The sequence below is a fragment of the Aythya fuligula genome, chromosome 14 (assembly GCF_009819795.1).
Source record: "Aythya fuligula isolate bAytFul2 chromosome 14, bAytFul2.pri, whole genome shotgun sequence".
Taxonomy (NCBI): domain Eukaryota; kingdom Metazoa; phylum Chordata; class Aves; order Anseriformes; family Anatidae; genus Aythya; species Aythya fuligula.
In genome coordinates, this window is record NC_045572.1 from 10787233 (window position 1) to 10810746 (window position 23514).

At 66.0% G+C, this 23514-nt stretch overlaps 3 protein-coding genes across 3 annotated transcripts; all 3 read left to right on the plus strand.

The window, feature by feature from the left end:
- The first annotated feature begins 1240 nt into the window (after positions 1-1240).
- SLC34A1 (solute carrier family 34 member 1) lies at positions 1241-4891 on the plus strand. The gene is made up of 12 exons (XM_032197004.1): positions 1241-1343; positions 1478-1660; positions 1844-1972; positions 2046-2189; positions 2291-2402; positions 2482-2677; positions 2850-2945; positions 3064-3181; positions 3333-3500; positions 3883-3999; positions 4134-4258; positions 4337-4891. Exons 1-12 carry the CDS (start codon positions 1241-1243, stop codon positions 4889-4891), a joined length of 2046 nt encoding a protein of 681 aa, XP_032052895.1.
- An 828-nt stretch (positions 4892-5719) lies between these two features.
- LOC116494779 (alpha-2Db adrenergic receptor-like) lies at positions 5720-6757 on the plus strand. The gene has a single exon (XM_032196849.1). It carries the CDS (start codon positions 5720-5722, stop codon positions 6755-6757), a length of 1038 nt encoding a protein of 345 aa, XP_032052740.1.
- Positions 6758-9645: 2888 nt separating this feature from the next.
- Positions 9646-22307, plus strand: GRK6 (G protein-coupled receptor kinase 6). The gene is made up of 16 exons (XM_032196848.1): positions 9646-9697; positions 11857-11952; positions 14435-14547; positions 14699-14776; positions 15016-15116; positions 16194-16286; positions 16555-16618; positions 17232-17372; positions 18055-18245; positions 18937-18974; positions 19111-19200; positions 19290-19498; positions 19744-19881; positions 20089-20226; positions 20403-20537; positions 22011-22307. The coding sequence occupies exons 1-16, from the start codon at positions 9646-9648 to the stop codon at positions 22059-22061; spliced, it is 1728 nt and encodes a 575-aa protein (XP_032052739.1). The 3' UTR covers positions 22062-22307.
- Positions 22308-23514: the final 1207 nt, after the last annotated feature.

Here is a 23514-nt window from a genome sequence, read left to right on the forward strand (position 1 = left end):
GACGCGCTCGTGGGCACCAGCAGGGCCCAGCGGTGCCGGCTCCTGGCGTCCACCTCCCAGCCACGGCAGAACGGTGGTGGCACGGCCGCGTGGCCTCTCCGCACCCCTCCTGACACCCGCAGCCACCCCAGGGACCTTTGGCCCCAGCTCTCCCCTCGGCTGCCGTGGGCATGAGCTGGCCGGGCACCTCGTGGGTGGATGGAAACTTGGCCGGAGGTGCGCACACGGGGTAATGATAAACGGCAGCGGGGCTGCGGTGACGATAACGCTGGCACCGCTCCCTGCCCCGCACCGCACACGCCGAGCAGCAGCGGTCCCTGCAGCTCTGTGCCACCATCGTTGGTGACATGGGGACCACCAGGGTGCCTGGCCCGCCAGCAGGACCCTGCCACGATGCTGGTGTGACCGCTGCCACCGCTCACAGCCAGGACAGCAGGGCCGGGCCCCTGGTGGGTGATGCTTGGGTGGCTGCGAGGATGCGCGCATGGCCTCACCTCCAGCAGCGACACCTCCTCCTCATCCTTCTCCTCCTCCTCCTTCTTCTCCTCCTCTCCACACAGTGCTGAGGCCACATCGATGGCCACCCCACAGGATCAGGGCTCCGGCACGGCCCCAAGCAGGCGAGGTGGGATGCGTGGGGTGTCCTGGGGGCACCGGACCCCGGGGGCGCGTGCCCCATCCTGCCCCAGGCCGCGGCTGACGTGGGCTGTCACGGGGTTACCCATTAACTGCAGGAATTTCTGGGGAGGAGGTGAGTGGCGAGCAGAGGCGAGGGGCAACGCTGGGCTCCTTAGACTTTGCTCTTGGCGTGCATATAAAGGGCTTGGTGCCCCACGGGCCTCTCTGCCAGAGGGACGCGTGGATGTGGCATGAGGACATGGCACTGCCCTGACCGCTCGGCCAGCCCCAGGTGAGCAGGGCCCCGGGGCAAAACTGGCTGCTGGTGGCCCCAGTGGGACAGGACCAACTGCTGGTGGCCCCAGTGGGACAGGATCGGCTGCTGGTGGCCCCAGTAGGGCACGACCCAGCTGTTCCCAGCTCCCTGCCCCGTGCCCACCAGCTGACCCCATCCCATGCGCTGCTTCCCTGCGGGAGCCCCGGGGGTGACACGGTGGCAGCTGGTGGCCGAGGGCACCATGGGGATGGTGCTCCTTGGCGGTGCCACCACCCACGGCTGCCTGCGGTGACTGCGGTGACTGTGGTGACGCATGGCCGCTTGTGCTCAGACCCAGCCAGAGCGATGCTGCCCTACCGGAGGGAGAGCCCGGCCATGCCCCGCTGCCCGGTGCGGGGAGGAAGGGTGGTGCACGGGCCCCAGTTCGCCTACTGCCCCAGCCCCCCAGGTAGGTCCCCCAGCCTTCCTCCTCCTCCTCCTCCTCACCCTGCAGAGCTCAGCTCCGCTTCCACATGCCGGGCAGGGTCCCTGCCTGGCACCCTGCAGGGACGGGGCTTTAACGTGGGTGCCACCTCTCCCCAGCTCTGCACAGGCTGCCGGGTGCCCACGCCTGTCCCTTCGCCGTGAGCACGGTGACTTGCCCTGACCATGGCTTCCTGTGCCCCGGCTCGCCGGGGCGGCTGGTGGAGGGCATGGAGCGCTACGAGCTGGACGCACTGCCCTGGCAGGGCCCCCGGCTGGGCTTGGAGGAGCTGCAGAAGCCAGGTGAGGTCCCCGCAGCGCCCCGGCACGGAGCACCCCAACCAGAGCACCCGGCGTGGAAGATGCTCGGCACCCTGGGGTGCCGCGGGCAGAGCAGAGGGAGGCGGAGGGGACCTGGGGACCGGTGGCACGGCCGGGCATGGGGACGCGTGGCCGGTGTTTAACACTCTCTCTTGTCTTGCGCAGAGCTGGGGTGCTGGGCGAGGGTCCAGTCCATCTGTGTCTCCCTTCTCAAGGTGCCCCTGATGTTTGGCTTCCTGTACCTCTTCGTCTGCTCGCTGGACGTGCTCAGCTCTGCCTTCCAGCTGGCCGGAGGTACGGCCACGGGGGCAGCGGGCGGCCGGCGGCACCGCTGCTCCGGCACCCTGCCGCTCGCGCTCTCTCACAGGCAAGGTGGCCGGGGACATCTTCAAGGACAACGCCATCCTCTCCAACCCCGTGGCCGGGCTCGTGGTGGGCATCCTGGTGACCGTGCTGGTGCAGAGCTCCTCCACCTCCACCTCCATCATCGTCAGCATGGTCTCCTCGGGGCGTGAGTGCGCTCCCCGGGAGCTAAGGCTGAGGGACGGGGTGGCTGGAGGGGGGCCACCCTGAGCTGGGACGCGTGGGGCCAGCGGGTGTCTCTGTCCCCAGTGCTGGAAGTGCGCTCTGCCATCCCCATCATCATGGGCTCCAACATCGGCACCTCCGTCACCAACACCATCGTGGCCCTCATGCAGGCCGGTGACCGCAGCGAGTTCAAACGGTGAGCGCTGCTCGGGGCAGGGGGGGATCCGGGGGGGCTGGGGGCTGCCCCCCGCCCACACGTGGGCTCCTCCACGCAGGGCTTTCGCCGGCGCCACGGTGCACGACTGCTTCAACTGGCTGTCCGTGCTGGTGCTGCTGCCGCTGGAGGTGGTGAGCGGGTACCTGCACCACGTCACCCGCCTGGTGGTGGCCACCTTCAACATCCGCAGCGGGAAGGACGCCCCCGACCTGCTGAAGATCATCACGGAGCCCTTCACCAAGCTCATCATCCAGGTCTCCTCGGGCCGCCCGCGCTGTCCCCAGGGGTGGTGTCCTTAAAGCTGCTGTCCCCTTTGGCGGTGGTGGCCTCAAAGCCTGGGAGCGGTGTCCCCGTCACGGCGAAGATGTCCCCCCAGGCTGGGCGTGCTGCCAGCCCCCAACCGCCCTCTCCGCCGTGTTGTTGCAGCTGGACAAGTCGGTGATCACGGGCATCGCCACGGGGGACGAGAGCCTGCGCAACCGCAGCCTCATCCGTGTGTGGTGTGACCCCGCGCCCCCCCAGGTGAGGGGCCCCTGGCCTTGCCACGGGGCTAGGAAGGGTTGGAGAGCTGGGAGGGTGCAGGATGGCCCCCCTAAAAACACCCCAAGGAGTGGGGTGGGCCCTGTGGAGCCATCCGCAGCCTGATCTCACCCTGCAGACAGCTGCCGGGGCGCTTGGGGTCCCCCCAAACTGCACGTCCCCCGGCCACTGCAGCGGTAGCGGCACGGAGAGCATCCACAACGTCACCAGGCAGAAGTGTGAGTGGGGCTGGGGTCAGGACGCGTGGCAGGGCTGGGAGATGCTGGGCTGGGGGTTTTGGGGCTGGGGGAGATGTGTGCGCGGTGGGGAGAGGTCCGTGAGCGGGGCCGGGCTGGCCCCAGGCCCTCGCCCAGCCGTGCTGTGGGGCAGGCGAGCACCTCTTCACGGACACGCCGCTGCCGGACCTGGCCGTGGGGCTGGTGCTGCTGGCCGGGTCCCTCGTCGTGCTCTGCACCTGCCTCATCCTCCTGGTCAAACTGCTCAACTCCCTGCTCAAGGGGCAGGTGGCCAAAGCCATCCAGAAGGTCATCAACACTGGTGAGTGGGACAGGGACCACCGTGGGATGAGTGGGATGGGGCCCCGGCTGCTCCAGCCTTCCCTGCCTGCCCCCAGCCACCCCAAGACCCATCCCTGGCTGCCCCTAACCCCCAGCCCTGCCTGGCCCCCGTGTCCCCTAGCCCCATCCCTACCTGCTCCCTGCTCTGCTTATGGCTGTCACATCCTCCTGGTGTCCACGTCCCCCTTCCCCATCCACCCTAGCCACCAGCCTCCTGCCCGCCCCAAGCCTGGCCCTATATGCAGCAGCTGGCCCTACATGCAGCACCTGGCCCCCCAGCTCCCTCCCCAGCACCCTGTAGGAGCTCCGGGCTGCTCCCAGCTGATGTTCCCCTCTCTGTGTCCGTCCCCGTGCCGCGGCAGACCTCCCGCACCCGTTCAGCTGGCTCACCGGCTACTTTGCCATGGTGGTGGGCGCTGGGATGACCTTTGTCGTGCAGAGCAGCTCTGTCTTCACCTCGGCCATCACGCCTCTAATCGGTGAGTCCCAGCCCAGCCTGGTTCCCCACCACCCGACGGTCCCCACGGATGCTGGGGTCCTCGGATTTGTGCCCCCAAGGGAGAGCACGGGGTGCTGGCAGGCGATGCAACGGCACGGGGTGCCTGTCCCACAGGCTTGGGGGTGATCAGCATTGAGCGTGCCTACCCGCTGACCCTCGGCTCCAACATCGGCACCACCACCACCGCCATCCTGGCCGCCCTGGCCAGCCCGGGGGACAAGCTGGCCAGCTCCTTCCAGGTACGGGCAGCCGGGTGCCACGGGGGGAAGCCCGCACACCCCCGTGTGCCCAGGCTAACGAGGCAGCCGTCCCCGCAGATCGCCCTCTGCCACTTCTTCTTTAACATCTCCGGCATCCTGCTGTGGTACCCGCTGCCCTTCACCCGCCTGCCCATCCGCATGGCCAAGGCGCTGGGCGAGCGCACGGCCAAGTACCGCTGGTTCGCCGTGCTGTACCTCATCGTCTGCTTCCTCCTGCTGCCCTCCCTCATCTTCGGCATCTCCATGGCGGGCTGGCGGGTGCTGGTGGGGGTGGGCGCCCCTTTCCTCGGCCTCCTCTTCTTCGTGGGCCTGGTGAACGCGCTGCAGGCGCGCAGCCCCGGCCGCCTGCCCAAGTGGCTGCAGACCTGGGATTTCCTCCCGGCCTGGATGCACTCGCTGCAGCCCCTCGACAACCTCATCACGCGCGCCGCGCTGTGCTGCACCGACCGCTGCCGCAGCCCCGAGGGCTGGGACGAGCGCGAGGCCGCTGCCCGCGACAAGGCCAGGCTGGGGCTGGACAACCCCGCGCTCTCCTACCCCGAGGAGATGCCGGGTGCCGTGGTCCGGGTGGGCTCCCCACGCCTGACTCCGCACGGCGCCACTCGGCTCTAGCTGGTACCGGGTGCGCAGCCCCTGTGCTGGTTTCCAGCGTCCCCGTTCTGCTGGTGACTAATAAAGGCTGAGCACCCAGGGGTGTGAGATTTCAGCTCCTGCCCCTACAAGTCCTGCTGGGCGCCCACCGTCCCCCCCTGTCCCCGTACATCACCCACCCACAGCCCTGAAGCCTGCCCGGGGCCACACGGGTGCCCAGCACTGGGGAAGCACCAAGCATCTTCCTCCACCTCCCTCATCCCCAAAGGGCTGAGCTGGAGGGATAGGGTCGGTGCCACACCGCCTGGTGTCACGGCAGCGTGTTGGTGAGCTGGACACGGCACGGGGCAGCCAGAGAGGTGCTGCGGGTTGGGGCTCAGCAGGACGCTGGCTCAGCACCGCAGCGCAGTGCCCCAGCCCCACAGCACGAGCCCACCACCCTCCCGGTGACCCTGGTAGGAGCTCTTTAAGCACGGGCAAGAACTGCTTCTCCCACTGCCCACAGATGCTTGGGCTCCTGCCAGAGATAGCAGCCGTCCGGCCGGCCCTCCCTCCCCGCTTCCCGCCCTCCCTCCTCCCCAGGGCTGGGACGAAACGGGCCGCCCGAGCCAGTGGGGCTGCCGCCGAGCCGCTGCCGGCTGTTGTGGGGACGGCACGAAGGCAGCAGGCTGGGGGACACCGCTTCTGCCCCGCTGGACCGGGTCAGCTCGGGAGCCGCGGTGGCCGGGACGCCCGGGGCGGTCGGCGATGGAGGGGCCGAGCGGCGACAGGCTGCGGTGAGCGGGGTGCACGCAGCGGGGGGCAGCCCCATGGGGATTCAGCCACCGGAGGGGCCGGGGCCGGGCCAGCATGGAGGCCGCCGGCACCCTCCCCAATGCCTCCGGTAACGGCAGCCAGGCCGGCAGCCCCCCGCACAGCCCGGCGGCCACGGGGCTCATCCTGCTGGCCGTCCTCGCCGTCCTGCTGGCCACGCTGGTGGGCAACGCGCTGGTGGTGGCGGCCGTCTCCACCAGCCGGGCGCTGCGCGCCCCGCAGAACCTCTTCCTGGTGTCCCTGGCTTCGGCGGACATCCTGGTGGCCGTCCTCATCCTGCCCTTCTCGCTGGCCAACGAGGTGATGGGCTACTGGTACTTCGGCAGCCTGTGGTGCAGCCTCTACCTGGCGCTGGACGTGCTGCTCTGCACGGCCTCCATCGGCCACCTCTGCGCCATCAGCCTCGACCGCTACTGGGCCGTCACCCGGGCGGCACGGCTCAACCTGCGGCGCAGCCCCGGCCGCGTCAAGGGGATGATCGGGGCCGTGTGGGCCACGGCCGCCCTGGTGGCCCTGCCGCCCCTCTTCAAGGCCCGGCCGCGGGCGCGGGTGTGCGAGCTGAGCGACGAGACGTGGTACGTGCTGGCCTCCTGCGTCGCCTCCTTCTTCGCCCCCTGCCTCGTCATGGTCACCGTCTACTGCCGCATCTACCGCCTCACCACACGCAGGAACGCCGCGGTCCTGGCCGCCCGCCGCGGCTCGGCGCCGTGCCCCGGGGAGGTGAGCAGGAGGGCGTCCTGGGCCGCGGCACCGGGCCGGCGGCGCCGGAGCCAGCACCACAGCGTGTCGCTGTGCCGCCGGCGGCTGGTGAGGGTGCGGGAGCGGCGCTTCACCATCGTGCTGGCCGTGGTCATCGGGGCCTTCGTGCTCTGCTGGTTCCCCTTCTTCTTCACCTACAGCCTGGAGGCCGTGTGCGGGGAGGGCTGCCGCGTCTCCAAGCCCCTCTTCAGCTTCTTCTTCTGGATCGGCTACTGCAACAGCAGCCTCAACCCCGTCATCTACACCGTCTTCAACAGGGATTTCCGTGCTGCTTTCCGCAGGCTCCTGGCGGCACCCAGGCAGCACGGCTCCTAGAGCCCCCCCGGGACGGACAGCTGGGGCACGGAGGGCTGTGCTGCTGGTCCTGGTCTCGAGGTACTTTCAGAAACGCAGGATGTTGCAGGAGGGTGAATAAAAAGGGACAAATTGCACAGCTGGGGCTGGTGTCTGCCTCCCAGGAGCCTGGTGAGCTGCCCCTGCGGGCACCCAGCCCTGTTCCTCTCCCAGGTTGTCCCATTCCACCCCAGCACTTCTTCCAGCGTGGGTGACCTGTCAGAGGTGACAACTCGTGTGGCACCTCCAGTGAGTGCCAGCGCTCCCTGTCACCCCCACGGGACAGGGACAGCCTCATGGACCAAGCAAACACCGGCTCCTCTGCTCGCATTTGGCCCTGAGCATCCTCACACAAAGCACGGGGACAGACCCTGTGGCTGCCGTGGGGGACACGAGACCCCATGTAGCAGCACCACGGGTGCTGGGCTGAGCTGGCCGTGCCACACAGCATCCCAGTACCGGCCCAGTGCCTCCAGCAGAGCTCCCCAGGCTGTCCCCTCCATGCCGTGGGTGCTGGCCTGGGCACCCATGAGCATCCTATTGCCTGCTCGAGGGCTTCAGTGGGATCTTGCAGGCAGAAACACACTGTGTCATGGCCCGGGGCACGAGGGAGAATTGTGGGGTGAAGGCTGGGGGCAACCACAGCCCCCAGGGGCAGTGCCCGTGCCGGGCAGGCCAGCCCGGCCTCGCTGCTCCACGCAGACACGCAGGGGTCAGAGGCGCCTCGACTTCTCCAGCTTTGCAGCTCAAAATAGAAAATCTCAAAACATCAAACTTTCACTCGGCTAAAAACAGCCACCAGCGCCTGGGAGCCGGATCCCGAGGAACGCCGGCCCCAGGCCAGCCCTGGGGACCAGCGAGGGACGCGGGCACTCAGGTGGTGAGGGGCAAGTGGCCCCGGTCGGGTCGGCGTGTGGCACCAGCACCAGGCACGGCACGGCCCCGCTCCCCACGGCGATGCTGTGGGACGGGGCATGGCGCTGGCACGGTTTGGACGGAAGGAGCTGCCCCTATCGCCACCGCCTGCTTCCCCTCCTGCGGCCGGCCTTTCGCCTTTTCACAATTAACCAGCACTTTGCGGCTAAAAATACCCAGGGGAGGGCACGTGAGGGTGCACAGCCAGGGAGAGATGCAGCGGGAGGCAGGCCGAGGAGGCTGCCCCATCCCCTCCGTGTCCCTTTCCATTCAGAGCGTGTTCGAGGGCTGCTTTATCCCACACAGCACGACCCCTTATCCCTGCTCCAGGCGCTGCCGGGAGAACAATTCCCCCGCCAGCACCGATTATTCCTGCCCCCGTGCAGTACCTGCGCCTGTCGGCGCTGAACCGCATCCTGTGTTTTCGTGCTGTTTCTCCGATTTGTCGAGATTATTTTCGAACGATCACCCTGCGCTGTGCTAGGCGGGGGTTTGCAGCCCTCCCTCCCCCTCCAGCCGGGCTGCTACCGGGTTTTGGAGGGGTGGGGGGGGAACCGGGACCCTCGTGTGTGCTCTGACACCGTGCTGGGGGCAGCAACGCCCGCCCGCGGTGCCGCAAAACGGCAGCCGGGAGGAAACTGAGAGCTGCGCTTCAGGGGTGAGCGCGCAGAGGCACGAAAACAAAGTCCCTGCATCCGCGGCTCAAAATAAGCGTGTGCCACCTCTAAAAGGAAAAGGGCTCCGAAAGCAGGACGCGCTCAGCGTGACCTCAGGGCTCCTCTCACAGCTGGGGATCGCGGCCAAGCTGCAGCGCCCGGGCATGGTCCTTGCAAGGACTCACTGCCCATGCAGTTTGGGTCGTTATCGGGAGAGATAACAAGAAGAGGAACCTTCTCCTTCCTGCGCAGAGCAGGGGGGCCCTGGGCTGGCTCCTAGATGCAGAGGCAGTGCAGGAGAGAGCTAGCACTGGACATGGCAGCCCTGGGGGGAAGGAGAATGGGGAGCACATGGGGATGGAGCTCAGGGGGTGCTTGTGGGGGCACTGAGGGTGGTGGGCAGGAAGGATCCCAGGCTGCCCCTTTCCTTGGGTGGGAAGAGCCCCTGCTACTGGAGGCAACGTAAGGAGAAGGTTCTTGCCTCCAGAAATGGCATTCACCCCCAGCCCTAAAAGAGCCTGGGCATGAAAAGGGCACGGAACCAAGCCGAGCTGGGCAGAAACCAGCACAGCAGCACCCAGGCCAACCGGCAGAGAAACCCAAGGCTCTTCCTAAAGCAATGGTCGGGGGGCTGAGCGCAGAGCCGGAGCTGGCACCGCCCTGCATGGGCAGAGCGACAGCTGACGTAGCGCCCAACCCCCCAACAGCCCACCCACCGCCGCCTGCCAAGCCCCCCGCGCCCACACCCCCTTATAAACACCTTTTAGTCCCGCCCCCTCCACGACGCCCCTATCACGACCCCTCCTTCCGCGGAATGGCAGCTCGCGGCCCAATCAAAGCCCGCGGTAGGCGGGACCTCACTGCGGTGGGCTCCCTTGCCGCTTGCCCAATCCCCGCGCGGCGCTGCGGCTGCGCTCTCTGACTGACAGCTCCCCCTCCAATCATCACCCGGCCCCGCCCCCTCGCCGGCCTCCACCAATGGCCGCCGCGCGACGCGCTCTTCCCCCTCTCCGCCCCGCCCCCTCACACCTCCGCCGGGAGGGCAGCGGCGCGGCGGCGGGAGGGGGGGCGTGGCTTCCTGGGAGGAGGAACGAGGCGGACCAATCGGAGCGCGGCGCGGGAGGAGCGTGGGCAGCGATTGGCGGGTTGGGCCGCGGGGGGGCGGGGCCCGGCGGCGGCGGCGGCGGCGGCCGGGGCGGGCGGGAGGGGACGGGAGGGGGGGGGGGGAGGCGGTGGCGGCCGGGACGCGATCGGTGTCGGCGCGGAGCCGGGCGGGAGGCGGCGGCGGTGCCCGGGCCCATGGAGCTGGAGAACATCGTCGCCAACACCGTGCTGCTGAAGGCCCGGGAAGGTGAGCGGAGCCGGTACCGGGCCGCTCCCGGTTACCGGGGGGGGTTGGGTTACCGGGGAGGTACCGGGCCCGGCCCTGCACGAAGCCCCGCTGCTCAGCGGTGCCGGGCGTGCAGCCCTCCGGGGGGTCCCCAGCCCCTCCGGTGCACGGGAGGGCCTCACCGATCCGCCGTCGGTACCGGGGGCGAGGCCGTCCCCAGCCTCCAAGCCCCCCCCGTGGCTTTACCGGGGGCACCGGGGGCACCGGGAGCTCCGTGGCTGTCGGCAGAGCCGCGGTTCAGCCGGGCACCGGGGAGCTGGGCAGGGCCCGGAGGGCACCGGGGGGAACGGTGCTGAGCCCACCGGGTGCGGAGCCGTGCTCGGTACCGGGAGACCCCCGAAAATGTGGTGAGAGGGGCTGGGGGTGAGCCCTGAGCACCGGGGTTAACGGCACCGGGATGGAGACGACCCCGAGCTGCCCCAACACCGGACTGCGGGGCGACGGTTCCAGCACGGGGACCTGAGCGCCGGTGCAGGCGACGCCGAACGCAGACGGAGCCCGACGGCGGCCTCGGGACCTCGGGACGTGAGACACAGCCTCACACCGGGCAGCCGGCACCCGTCTCCGGTGGTGCCATGGGTGTGCCAGGACATCCCGGCGGTGCCACGACCCCGAGAGGCGCTGCCGTGAGGTGGGGGGGCTCAGGAGAGCAGCCCCGGGGGAGTTCAGCCCCGGGGAGGCGGAGGAGCCCTCCCCCGTTGTCCTCCCCCTCTGCTGGTTTCGGCAGCCCGGCGGCGAGGTGTCACCGAGCCCTGAAACGCCTCTGTGGTGAGCCGCGGGCTGGCCCCGTCCCCAAAAGGAGGGCGCTGAGCAGCACGGAGGTGCTCAGGGGGGTGAGTTCCCCGCTCAGCATCACCCGCGGGGCCATGGGGAGCCGTGCACGGGGGGCACCGGAGCCTCCTTCCCTCCAGAACGGGCTGTGAGGTGCAGACCCACGTCCCCCAAAGCGTTACGGGGCACAGCTCTGCCCTCCCTCCCCTGCTTACGGGGCCGCGGGTGCCCTCGCTCACTAGCCATCCCTGTCCTTTTTGTGGCCACCCGCTGTGGCTGCCGAGAAGGTGACTGCGCTGCTGGTTTCTTCCACCCCTGCATACCCTTGAGTCACTTCCTTCCTGAGCGCGTACGCTCGTGCAGCCCGGCTGCTGCTGGGGGCAGATGCAGCGAGCTCCACGGGGCGTCCCCATGGCCCCCCGGGCCTCACCGGGTGCCACGAGCCCGGACCTTGGGGCCAGGGCCGAATTGCAGAGGCACGTCTTGTGAAAGTGTTTCTCAAGAGCCGGTCAACGATGGTCAACGCTGATTTCGGGAAGCCCTGCCTCTGGCCACACTCAGCGGGGCCGTTTGGTGCCTTTCCAAAAAGGGGACTTGGGATCCCCAGAGGTTGGCCGGTGCGAGCGATCCGACGTGTTTCACTCCTTGGTGCTGGCTGGGATGTAAATCTTTCGGTCTCTCCAGAAGCTTTCCCACCCTGTCCTACAGCGCTGGGCACTCACCCCAGCACCCGAAGCCGGGGGAATATCTGCCTGGTGGATCTCGCTGGCTTATCTCGGGAGAGCGCAGGGAGTGTCCCCACTTCACAGATGGGAAACCGAAGCGATGAGCCCCCGGGGCAACGCAGCGAGCTGTCTGCGGAGCCGGGATGAGAGCAGGAATTCCTGTCTCCCAGCTTCTTCGGGTCCTTTCTCCGCGAGCCCCTCCCTGGAGTAAGCAATCAGTCTGGAGTGAGTAGGTGGCAGGAGCATCGTAACCACGGCAGGAAACCGGCGGCGGGGAGCTTCACACCGAGCAGGGCTTGGCCTCCAAGGGTGCTCGGTTATGCGCGGGTCCCGAGGCACGGGGTGACCTGGGGCTGGAGGCACCCCTCCCTCCGCCTTCGTTTTCCCATCTGAAAGACACGTAGCTGAAGCATCCGAGGGAAAGGCCTCGGTGGCACCGCCTGAGACTTGGTTCTGCCTTCGGAGCAGCCAGAACGGCCCCTCCAGCTCTGTTCTGACCCCAGGAGGTGGTAAAACCACCAGGCCCTACCCAGGCTCGCTCCCAGGATGGACACAGGGTGGCTGCTCCTGCAGCAGGACACCCCTCCTTCGTCCCTCATCGCCCCAAATTTGTGTCCCCTGCAGGTGGCGGCGGAAACAGGAAGGGCAAGAGCAAGAAATGGCGCCAGATGCTGCAGTTCCCCCACATCAGCCTCTGCGAGGAGCTCCGGCAAGCCCTCGGTGAGCAGCGGCTGCGGGGTCGGGATGGGGGGCGAGCACCCGTGGCCAGGGGGGCTCTTTGGGCACCGCGCTGCCGGAGCTGGGCACACCTGAACACACTCAGCTCATGGGTCAGGGAGGTGTGTGGGGGCCAAATCCCGGCCAGGTTCCCACATCGTTTGGAGTGCAGGGAAGAAACAAGGAGTAGGTAAGTCCTGGCTGCTGTTTATGAGCCTACAAACCTTCCAGACCGTGACAAGCTTCAGCAGAGGTCTGCCCCCTTCTCGGTGCAAACACACTTGGTGCTGCAGAGCTTTGGAGCTCTGGTGCAAAGGCTCACGGGTGCCTTTCCACGAGTTACAAAGGTCCTGCTGGCATCCTCTGTGCTGCCCGGCTGGGATTGAGCCCTCAGCTTCTGGCAGAGCAGCTTCACGCGGGCAGAACCGGGTTCTTGCTGCGCCGTAGGGATAAGAATTGTGCAGCTGGGCAGGGCCTGGCCTGTCCGTTTGATTTTGCACTTTGTACTCCTCATGGGTTTAACGTTGTTTGTGCAGCAGGTTTGGTCCCGGCATCAGGTGGAATTGTTTGGGGAGCTGGAGGGTGGGAGTGCTCTCCCTTCTGGGAAGGGGTGAGCTTGTTTAAGGTGTCGCTCCAGCCTCGGCTGCCAGCTGCGGAGCGGCACGGCGCTGGCGTGTGTTCAAGGTGGGTGTCACAGGGCTGCCTGGGTTTGGGACGCACCCGCAGCTCCTGGCCCTGGTTCCACACTGCCCGGGTGTCCCAGGAGCTGGTAGCCCTGAGGGTGGCTCCGTTTGAAGGCACGTGGGACCGCAGCACCTGGCTGAAGGGCTTCCATCATGCACACTGGCACCTCCCAGCCCGCAGCCACTGCACTCAGACGGAGATTCCAGCCTTGGTTTGCTGCCGGCTGCCTCTCGGAGCAGGTCCTGAGCTCCTGCTGTCCTTGCAGCTCTCTCCTTGGCCGCCCCGAGCTCTTTGTGCATTTCTGGCCGCTCCGTGCCCTCGGCAGAGCTTTCCTCCTCTGCACGCATCCCGTGGGTGCTGTATCTGTTCCAGCAGAAGTTCACCTTCATCATGCCACCCATCTGCTGGCGGTGGGCGCCGGTGCCCTGCCCGTTTCTGCCATCCCACTGTCCAGCTCGGGGATCCTCGCGATGCTCCGCAGGCACATCCATCCCTCCCAGCCTGCGGCCGTCGCCACCCGTGCCCCCACTTCCCCCTGCGGAGGCACGAGAGAAGCTCTCTGCCTTGCCTCTTTCGGTTTCCTCGTTAAGAGACGCCCGGATCCCTACTCACAGCGCTCTGAGCAGCTGCAGTGCCTTCATTTTCCCTTTGTTTCCCCCCTCAGCCCACCAGAAACACGCTGGCTTCCCTCAACGGGGTCACAGCGGGGCTGGCTGCCGGCTGCACCGCCAGCGCGCCTGGGCAGCCCCAAACCCATCCCGGCAGCCCCGAACTCCCAAGGGGAACTCCTTCCCCTGCAGACAAGGGAACCAGCCGGGGCGGCCGAGCTGGCGAAGCGGCCCCCGCCCCCACGGCAGCCTCCCCGCACGCCGAGCACCGCCAGGAAGCCGCGGCTTCCTCGGGACAAACTGCAGCGCCGGCAGGGGAAGGTGGCGGCACCGGGTGACGTGAAGGGGGCCCCCGGGGCCGAGCAGGGCAGGGTGAGGTGCTGCAGGGTGCTGAGGAAGGTGCTGAGCCCTGGCCGGGTGCTGCAGCGTGGGGCAGGTCCGGAGGGAAGCTCGGTGACCGCAGCGCTGCGGTAATTCGGCAGGGGGAGGGAGGAAGAGGGTGGAAGCTCCGAGGTGTGTTTGGGGAGCTGCGAGGGTGCAGGGCACCCCGAGGTGCTGGGGGGCTGCAGCTCCAGTCCCAGGCAGCCCTCTGGGGCAGCGGTTGTGGTCCGTGATTAAACAGGATTTAAACTGAAAGGGGAAAAAAAAACAGAACTGGAAGCACTGCGGATAGGCAAAGGTGTTGGTGCCTGGCTCAAAATACCCCAGGGAGAGGGCTCGGAGGAGTCAGGAGGGGAAACCCAGCTGCAGAGGGCGGTGGGACCTGGGGTACGAGCAGTGGGGCCGTGGTGCAGCACTACCAGGACACTGCTGGACGTGGTTCCCCCATTTTGGCCCCGCCGCCCTCAGCAGGGCCTTGGGGAAGCGGAGCAGGTTCGGGAGTCGTCAGAGCGAGCCCGGGCGTGGGTCTGCCTCGAAACAAGCTCAGGGCGTCCCTCAGGGCCCCAAAAAGCTGTGTTTCTGCCAGTTCTCTGTGGGGAGGGGATGGAGGGGAGATGCTGAGATCCCTTTCTCAAAATAAGCCGGGGAGACCGCACAGAGGAGCAGCCAGAGCCTCTCTGAGGGCTCACTTTCCGCAGGGGGCTGCGAAAGCTCAATAGTGGCAGCCCTGTGTCCTTGGGTCCCCTCTCTTGGGGTTCTGGGGCTGACGAGGCCCTCGAGCCCGCCCTGACCCTGTCTGTCCCTGTTTGCAGAGCGGGACTACCACAGCCTGTGCGAGAGGCAGCCCATCGGGCGCGCGCTGTTCCGGCAGTTCTGCGAGACGCGCCCCGAGCTGGCACGCTGCGTCAGCTTCCTGGACGCCGTGGTAAGCACCGGGACGTCCCTGTCCCCCCCCTGGGGCTATGGGGCCGGGAGGGTTTTCCCGGGGCTCCCAGCTGGGGCTGGGCCTCGCTGTCTCCTGGCAGCGGGGCTGGGTTCCTGCTGGGCCTGCCCCCGACGGTGTTTGCTCTGTGCAGGCCGGGTACGAGGTGGCTCCGGACGAGAAGCGGAAGGAATGCGGGCAGCACCTGATCGAGAAGTACCTGAAGCCAAAGGTGAGTGAGAGGAGCGGGTTTGCTGCCTGCCGGGGTGGATGGAACAGCTGCGAGGCTGGCAGCCCTCGTCAGCCAGGCAGGAGGGAGAGGGCAAAGTCCGCCCCACGAGCGACTGCGCTGCTTTTCCCACTGCTCCCAAAGCAGGTGGGCACTTGGGGGCCGTTTCCGTGGGTTTCTCCTTCCCCGGCAGGACCCCTGGGCTCTGCTCACTGGGTCTGACCCGCTCCCTTCGTCCCCAGAGCGAGGACCACGTGCCTGAAGTCCCCCCCCAGCTGGTGGATGCCTGCTGTGAGCGGCTGGAGCAGGAACCCTCCAAGGAGCTCTTCAAGGAATCCACCAAGTACGTTGTGGGGCCGGGCTCGCACTGCCGACCACCTCGTCCACCCCGTTCCCTTCCTCCAGGCCCCTGAGGGCTGGTGTTAGGGCTGGGACTGCGTGGGCAGAGCTCAGGGCTAGTGGTTTGCAGCACAGCTCCAGGAAAACAAACACGAGGAGCTCTTGTGGGCTCGGAGAGCCACAAACTGCTGCAGGAACCTCTGGCACTGCTCTCGGTTCACCGTGGGGCTGAGCTGCCATCGTCGCTCCGGGGACCTAAGGTCACTTCTGCTCCCTCGACTCATCGCAGAGGCGGTGACCGAGGTCCTGGCTCCGGGTGCGAAGAGGAAGCTGCTGGGGAAACGGGGCTGTGGGCCCCCAACCCCTCCCCGAGCAGCGGCAGGAGCGCGTTGCCTAACCCAGGGCTGTGGCAATGGCTCTGCCGCGGGCTGCCGGGGAGCGGGAGCTCCGTGTGTGGTAACTGCTGTCGCTGTCTGAATGCAGAGCCTCCGGGCTGGGCCCTGCCTTCTCTTGGCAAGCTCTGAAAGGGGAAGAGCCCATCCGCTTCGCCTTGATGCACGGCTCCAGTCTAGACACTGTGTCTATAAGGCTTTTTTGCTCTGCCGGGCAGCCCTGGCAGCGGCCCGGCAGGCAGTTAGCTCTGCGGAGAGGGATCCCCTCTGTGGCCTTTTGTGCTGGAAATTCAGCTGAAACTGAACGGCTCGGCGCCCGGTGCTGGGTGTTGCTAGCAGGTTTTGGCAGCTGATTACAGCCGTGCGTGCGCCCTGTGAGCAGGGGGATTGCAGAGCCCTGATGTCCCCCTTAGTCCCACAGCCAGAGCTGGTGCTGAGAGGCCACAGTTACCAGTGCCAGCCCAGGCCCAGGGCACTACCTCTGTCACGGTGGTGTCTCCAACACACCGTCTTTTTGCACCAAACCTCGGTGGGCTTTTGGGCTGGGCTGTGCAGGGCGATTCAGCCCTGGGCTGGGTGAGGGGATGGCAAAGTGACCGGGTTCTCGGGGCTCCTCGCCTCCTCTCCTTGCGCCGCCGTCTGTCACAGCCCTGAGCAGCTCTCACCTTGCTGGCTCTGCTCTCTCCTAGGCTCATCCACGACTACCTGAGTGTGGCTCCCTTTGCTGACTACCTCGACAGCTTGTACTTCAACCGCTTCCTGCAGTGGAAATGGCTGGAACGGTAACGTTGCCTCGCTGGGAGACCTGCGCCTGCAGCACACGGGCTGCCCGAGGGGTCCCTAGAGCTCCTTCCCCTGCTGGGCCCTCTCCTTCAGGGCCCGTATTGGCACAAACAGCCTCCACGGGCTGCCCCAGCCTCGCAGGGAAGCAAGGTCTGCTGGAGCAGTGGCTTCGGGGTGACCCCCAGACTCAGGGCACGGGGGTGGTTTGGGCTTCAGCTCCTGCTCTCGTCCTGCTCCCGTCTCACTCCGGTTTCCTTTGCCTCGCAGGCAGCCGGTGACCAAAAACACTTTCCGCCAATACCGTGTGCTAGGCAAGGGCGGTTTTGGAGAGGTGAGTGACCGGCGTTGCCTCCGCATTCGGGGCGGGCAGGCAGCCTGCTGCAAGCTGCTCCAGCACCTGGGGCAAGGAGCTGCTGGCTCCATGGGCTGTGGGATTTTGCAGGGCTGTTCCCTTGGGCTCCGTGCCAGGTACCGCTGTGCTCTGGGCACCGCGTTACCCGTCAGCTCCTCTCTGATGGACAGGAGCTCCCCTCTTGCCAGCCATGGGAGGTGCAGGAGGTGGTTGCACAGAAGAGGCAGCATGTGCACGCTGCTGGCTAGGGAACCAGGTCTTCTCCCAGTGTCTTGGCACAGCAATCTGCACTCCCCAAAACTGGCACTGTCAGGCTTTCCTTCTGTTTCTGGGGTGGCCTTCTGTCCTCCCGGGCACCAGCCGCGGTGTCTGCTACAGGTGGCGGGGGCACTGCACCCCTCTGCTGCTCATCTGTGACATCCCGAGATGTCTCTGTTCCCCGTGTCCTCGCCGTGGCAGCTCGCTCCGTGCTGACCTCGGGGTGAGGCTGGAACGAGGACTTCTTTGCCTTCCTGTGCCTCTCAAGAGCAGAACCTAAACCCCACGACAGAGACAGCAGCGGGAGAGCGCTGAGCCTTGTCCCCCCCTCCAGGTTTGTGCCTGCCAAGTGCGTGCCACGGGGAAGATGTACGCCTGCAAGAAGCTGGAGAAGAAACGGATCAAAAAGCGGAAGGGAGAGGCCATGGCCCTGAATGAGAAACAGATCCTGGAAAAAGTGAACAGTAGGTTTGTAGTAAGTACATGGGAATTGCTCTCACTTTGCTGTGGTGGCTGATTCCTTCCACAACCAGCCGGCCGGGCACTTCTGTGCCCTTCAGCTCTTCCCCAGGAGCAGGCCCTGCCTACAGGCAGGGTCCTGGTGGCTGCACACCTCTCATAAGGCTGGGGTTTGGCAGGAGCTCCTGCCACCTCTGTAAGATGACCTGAATGCCTCCAAAGGCAGGCCCAAAGTCCCATTCGGTCTCACGGGCACCCTGTTACCTTTAGGGCAAAAGGAAGCAGTGAAAACTGTCTTTCCAGGCAGCCGAAGGGGCAGAAGCCTGTCCCTAAGCTACATGGGGGGGAACTCTCCCTGGCTGTACAGAGGCGTGGGCAGCCTGAAACCTCCCATTACAGGGAATTCATGAGATGGTGCCCCAGGGGTGCTGCTGGGTGCTGCTTGCCCCCAGAGGGGAGCAGTTCTGGCTCGGGGAGGTAATATCCTCCCTGTCTGAGGCAAGCTGAGGGCGTGCAGGGGCTGCTGGGCACTTAGAGATGCTCCCTGGGCTCAAACAACTCACCCGCTGCCTCGTCCCCTCTGTAAAGGCCCCGTCCTGCTGCCCATGCCTGGCTTCTTGGGTGACAAAGTGGCCGTCAGTGGGGGGCCTCCCTCTTCCAGCTGTGTCTTCTAACAGCCTTTCTGCCCTGAATTGCAGGTGAGCTTAGCCTATGCATATGAAACTAAAGATGCTCTCTGCCTAGTGCTGACCCTCATGAATGGAGGGGACCTCAAGTTCCATATCTACCACATGGGCGAGGCTGGCTTCGAGGAGCCCCGGGCAGCTTTCTATGCTGCTGAGATCTGCTGTGGCCTCGAGGACTTGCACCAGGAGAGGATAGTGTACAGGTGCGTGCTGTGAGACCGCGTACTGGCTGCAGCAGCAAGGTTTCTGCTGCTCTCACGGGACTGTCTGCTCAAGAAAAGAAGCTCAGGATTGAAAGCAGCACAGAGCTGGGTGAGAGGGGATCAGGAACAGAAAGCTGATCTCACGGGAGATGCAGGAAGAATCAGTTTTGCTTCCTTGTGCTGGTAAAGGATCACCCAGAGCAGGACTCTGAATTCTGAGTGCCTCAGGGCACTTGGGTTAAGCTCTGGGGTGCTTAACTCCACAGAACTGACACTGGGCAGGAGGGAGAACAAGCTGAGTGCTCTCACCAGTTGTGTGGTGCTGCATTAAGGACAGCACCTGGAGCCAGAAAGTCCCTTCTGGTCCCACCCTGGGCCTTGCCCTGGGCAGTGCAAGCAGAAGCAGCCTCTGCTCCCTCCCTCTTGCACAGCTTGCCCCGCTGTGAGTTTTGTGCATGCCGAGGAGGCAGCCACAGGCTCGCTGCCTCCTTTTGGAGGATCCAAGGTTGCCGTGACCTGCCTCTGCCTGGCAGGGGGGAGCAGCAGGGCCAACTCCAGGGCAGGGGGGGCCTGATATACAGGGACACTGTATCCCTCTGCTGTTTACCCGTGACTTGCTGAGACGTCGCTGTTCCCTGTGTGCTTCGCTTTCATGGTGGGCTTCTTGCTGATCAAGTCTCTTCCTTCCTAGGGACCTGAAGCCAGAAAACATCTTGCTGGATGACCATGGTGAGTGCAGGGCAAAGAGAAACCCGGGTCTAGGTCCTCCTCTCTTCCTGTGCTTGTAGCAGGGTTGCTCTGTGTTCTTGGCAGCCTCAAATACTGCCCCTTGACCCCGTCCTCTTGACTTGTGCCGTTTGTGCAGGTCACATCCGTATCTCAGACCTGGGGCTGGCCGTGCACGTGCCCGAGGGCCAAACAATCAAGGGACGTGTAGGGACAGTGGGCTACATGGGTAAGTGCCCCTGGTTTAACCCCAAAGTCCTCCGACTGCACACGTACCCTCCCTGCCCTCACACGTCCCTCGCCCCTGCTCCCGTGCAGCTCCAGAGGTGGTGAAGAACGAGCGCTACACGTTCAGCCCGGACTGGTGGGCTCTGGGCTGCCTGGTGTACGAGATGATCGAGGGGCAGTCGCCCTTCCAGCAGCGCAAGAAGAAGATCAAGCGGGAGGAGGTGGAGCGCCTGGTGAAGGATGTGCAGGAGGAGTACTCCGAGAAGTTCTCGCCCTGCGCCCGCTCCCTCTGCACCATGGTACGAGCATCGCCGGCCCCTCACACCTACCACCCCGCTGCACGCAGCAGCAGAAAATCAGGGCTGTGGAGGCACTGCCAGAGGTCGGCTTCCCTTGCTCTGGCTCTAAGATAGTGCAGGAGGGTCTGGAGGGTCTGAATTCCTCGCGAGCCCACGTTGTTCCTACAGACATAACGCAGGAGCCAACAGCAGGGCTGCTCCTGCCCGAAGCACCGCGGGGTCACTGATGTCCCTTTGTGTTGCAGCTCCTGTGCAAAGACCCCCTGGAGCGCCTGGGCTGCCGAGGGGCTGGGGCCAGGGAAGTGAAGGAGCACCCTCTCTTCAAGCACCTCAATTTTCGGAGGCTGGAAGCGGGCATGCTGGACCCCCCCTTCAAACCAGACGTAAGTGCTGCCCACGTCCTGACCTCGCCACTCGCTGGTGCTGTCGAGGGAAGGGGGAGCCCCCGGGGGGCTCCCCGAGGAGCTGGGCTCCTTCCCTCTTCGTGGAGCTGCTGCCACAGCCACGAGTGGATTCCCAACATCCACGGCTGTCTCAGTGGGTGGCATCGCTGTGGGGCCCGGCGTTACAGCCCTGTGTGTGCTCTTTAGCCCCAGGCCATCTACTGCAAGGACGTTCTGGACATCGAGCAGTTCTCCACGGTGAAAGGCGTGGAGCTGGAGCCCACGGACAACGACTTCTACCAGAAGTTTGCTACAGGGAGCGTGCCCATTCCTTGGCAGAACGAGGTAGGTGGGGACTGGCACGTGCACCAGCCCCTTTTTTTTGCAGGATGGGTCTTTGCCCCTGCTTGTGCTCGCCGTGGCTGAGGGCATCGTCCTGCGGGGTTCCTGCTGTCCCTGCTGCTCCTGTGCTGGTTCCTCGGTGAGGGGCAGTTCCTGCAGCCATCTCTGCCCTCTTTCAGATGATCGAGACGGAGTGCTTCAAGGAGCTGAACGTCTTTAGCACAGATGGCTCGGTGCCCCCAGACCTGGACTGGAAAGGGCAGCCCTCCCCACAGCCCAAAAAAGGGTTACTCCAGCGCTTCTTCAGCAGACAGGTAAGGAAGAGCGTTCACCCAACGCTCGCTCCGCAGCCCTGAGCCCTCTCCCACCCTTGCCAGGCAGATTTGGCAGGGAGGGGACCCCCGTGCTGGGTGGCCGGACCCCGGGGCTCTCGGGTGGACCCCCGCGGGGCTGCAGGGAGGCTCTCCTGGTGCTGCTGCACGCTGAGGGGGCTGGGCTGGAGTGTCCTGGCTAAACATGCCGCAGTCGCACAGGCGGAGAGATGCTGCCGAAGGCACTAAAATAGCAAGCCTTCTCCCTTCCTACATGCATAATGCCATCCCCGAAGAAGACCTTGATCTTGGTATGGGCTGTGTGGGCTCCCGGGCTCCCCCAGAGCCTTTCTGCTAGACCTCGAGCAGGCAGAGAGGAGCGGCGCTTTCTAGGGATGAGGAGAACGGAAACATTTCGCATCTGCTGCGGGCTTGTTTGCCTGCGTGCCTCCTCTGGGCCAGAACAGTCTTTGCCTTCTTTCCAGGACTGGCAAAGGCTGGGCTGCTGCCTCGGCAGCTGCTTGCAGCTGGGGCTCTCGAGCACGGTTGGCTCTGGCCTGCCCTGGACCCACTCCCAGGCACCCGGCGCCGAGTCCTGCTTCCCCGCCGAGCTCCCGGTTGTGCTTCCCTGTTCGGTGGGACCCAGCTCGTCCCGAGGCAGGCAGGACCTGCCCGAGGGTGGGCTGAGAGGTGGCAGGGGCTGAGCTGTGATTTGCCACGTGTTTTCTCTTTCCAGAGGTGAGCAGTCCCTCCCGGCTGCTCTGCTCAGGGAAATACCCGGTGGCCCACGGACATGGCAAGATCTGGGAAAGAGGAGTGTTGTCCTTCAGTGCCTCACCCCGTCCCCCCACCAGAGCACAAGCTGCTTGTTGTCCTAACTGCCCCCTGAGCCACTAATCCCGCTTCCCTCCTCTCGCTGCCTTCCCTGCTGGGGGAAGCCTTGCCCTCAGCTTGAGCCAAAGCTGCCCCGGTACCGCCGGGAGCTCTGCTCCCGGGGGGGCTGCGGGGAGCCCCGGGTTGCCTTCGCTCCTCTCCTTGGGTGTCCGGGATACACGGAAGGGTTGAGAAACTGTGAAGGGGTTGGCGTCGTCCTGTGCTCAGCCCCCCTCCCGAGGGCTTCAGCTGCTTTCCGTGGCCTGCTGAGCCCTGCCTGGGGCAGACCGTGCTGGCACTGAGCTGTCTCCCCGGGTGGCTGCAGGCCACGGCGCCCCTCTTCCTCTCAGCTTCTGAGCTAGGCAGCCGCGTGTGCTCACAAATTCGTCTGCCAGGAGCCGAGCCCCAAGGTGCAGCTTTGTTTCCCTGCAGCCTTGGGGTCCCCTCCAGCCCCTCGCCTCCAACGTAGCTCTCCCACGCCTGGGGGGCCCGGCCCGGCCCTGCCAGGGGGCAGCCGGGGGCTGGGTTGTGTGACCGTGCTCACCCTGTGCTTGCTGTGCTCCTCTCTCCCTCTCCACCCTCTCGTTGCCCCTCTGCCTTCAGGACTGTTGTGGGAACTGCAGCGACAGCGAGGAAGAGCCCACCCGGCTGTAGAGCACGGTTCTCCAGCCCCTGGGACCCCCTTGGCCTCTCCGGGCACCCAGCAGGACGAGAGGCCAGCCCGAAGGCCGAGGCAGCAGTGGCCCCGCGAGGTGGATTTGTTTACAGCTTCACCAGGCTAGCTGAAGACTCCGAGGACGGCTCCAGCGCTGGCAGCAGCACCCCGGGCCCCAGAACCTCTGGCCACGGGCGAGCCGACGTCCCCAGGACAGACGTGGAGCGCCCTGAGCATCCTGCTGGGGACGGTGCCACCGCCGGGGCCGAGGGCAGGAGGGAGGGATGGCGCCGGCGTGGGCCGAGGCCGGGCTGGAGCAGCTCTGCTGCCACATCCCGTGGTGTCGGAGCGGCGCCGCGGGTTTGCTGTGTATTTATAGCCGTGGGTCTGTACATAGCACACGTCAGTTTTTAATCTATAGGTTGGGGGGGGGAGGCGGCGCTGCCCCCACCCTGTCACAGGCACAAACGTCCTCCTATGGGGGGGAGCGACGGTCCCAGCTTCGTACCGGGGAGTCCTGGGCAAAGGCTTTGCGTGCCTTGAGGTGTGAAAGCATCTCGTCCTGGACCCTTTGGGCCCTGCTGAGGCGTCCCTGGCTCCAGAGGAGTCCATTGCTCAGCCCCGAGGCGCGGGGATCTCCTGTGCCCAAGCGTCTCCCATTGCCTCCTGGCAGCAGAGCGTCCCTGCCTCGTCCCCGCTTCCCTGCCTGCCTCCCCCTGCCTCCTCCCTCAACGTGCTGCCGGCTCCGGGAGCTGCTCCTGGCCCCCTCAGCCTGCTGGCAGCCCGCCTGCAGCACCCGCAGGGAAGGTAGAGCCCCAAGGGTCGCTCCCCTGCGTGGTGCGGGGTGGCCCCAGCGCGGTCCCACCAGCTCCGTGCTCGCTGCGGGCAGTCCCTCGGGACGGCGGCGTACGGGGCCGTGCTCTTGGGGTGCAGAGGGAGCACCCCTCGAATCCTCCAACCTGTGGGAGCCAACGTGGCTGTGCCCAAGGGCGTAGCTGGTGGGACCTGAGCCCCCACAGGGGTCCTGCATGTCCCCGGGGAGCACCACGAGGCTCAGCACAGCCCCCCTGCCCCTGTCCCGCTCGTCCTGTCCTGTCTCGTGCATGTTTGTCCTGCCGTGTCCCTAGCAATAACTGGTCTGTGTGTGTGTCTGTCTGTGTGTACGTCTGTGCTGCCGCCCCCCTGCTCCTTCTGAGCCAGGCCCCGCGGGTGGGCTGAGCACCTAATTGGACCTGTGGTATCATTCGCTTGCCTTGCACTAAAGTTTGGAAATATTTAAATTTTTAACCTTCGCGTTAACGCGTGTCATTTGCCGCGCCGCGTGCTGCTGCCACGGCGAGGGGTGGGGGGGGAGGCAGAAGGGCGTGCAGGGTTTCAGGGGGGTGCTGGCTGGTGCTGTAGGGCTGAGAGGGGAGGCCCCGTGGCCTTGTACCTATTGCCAGTGGCCGTGGG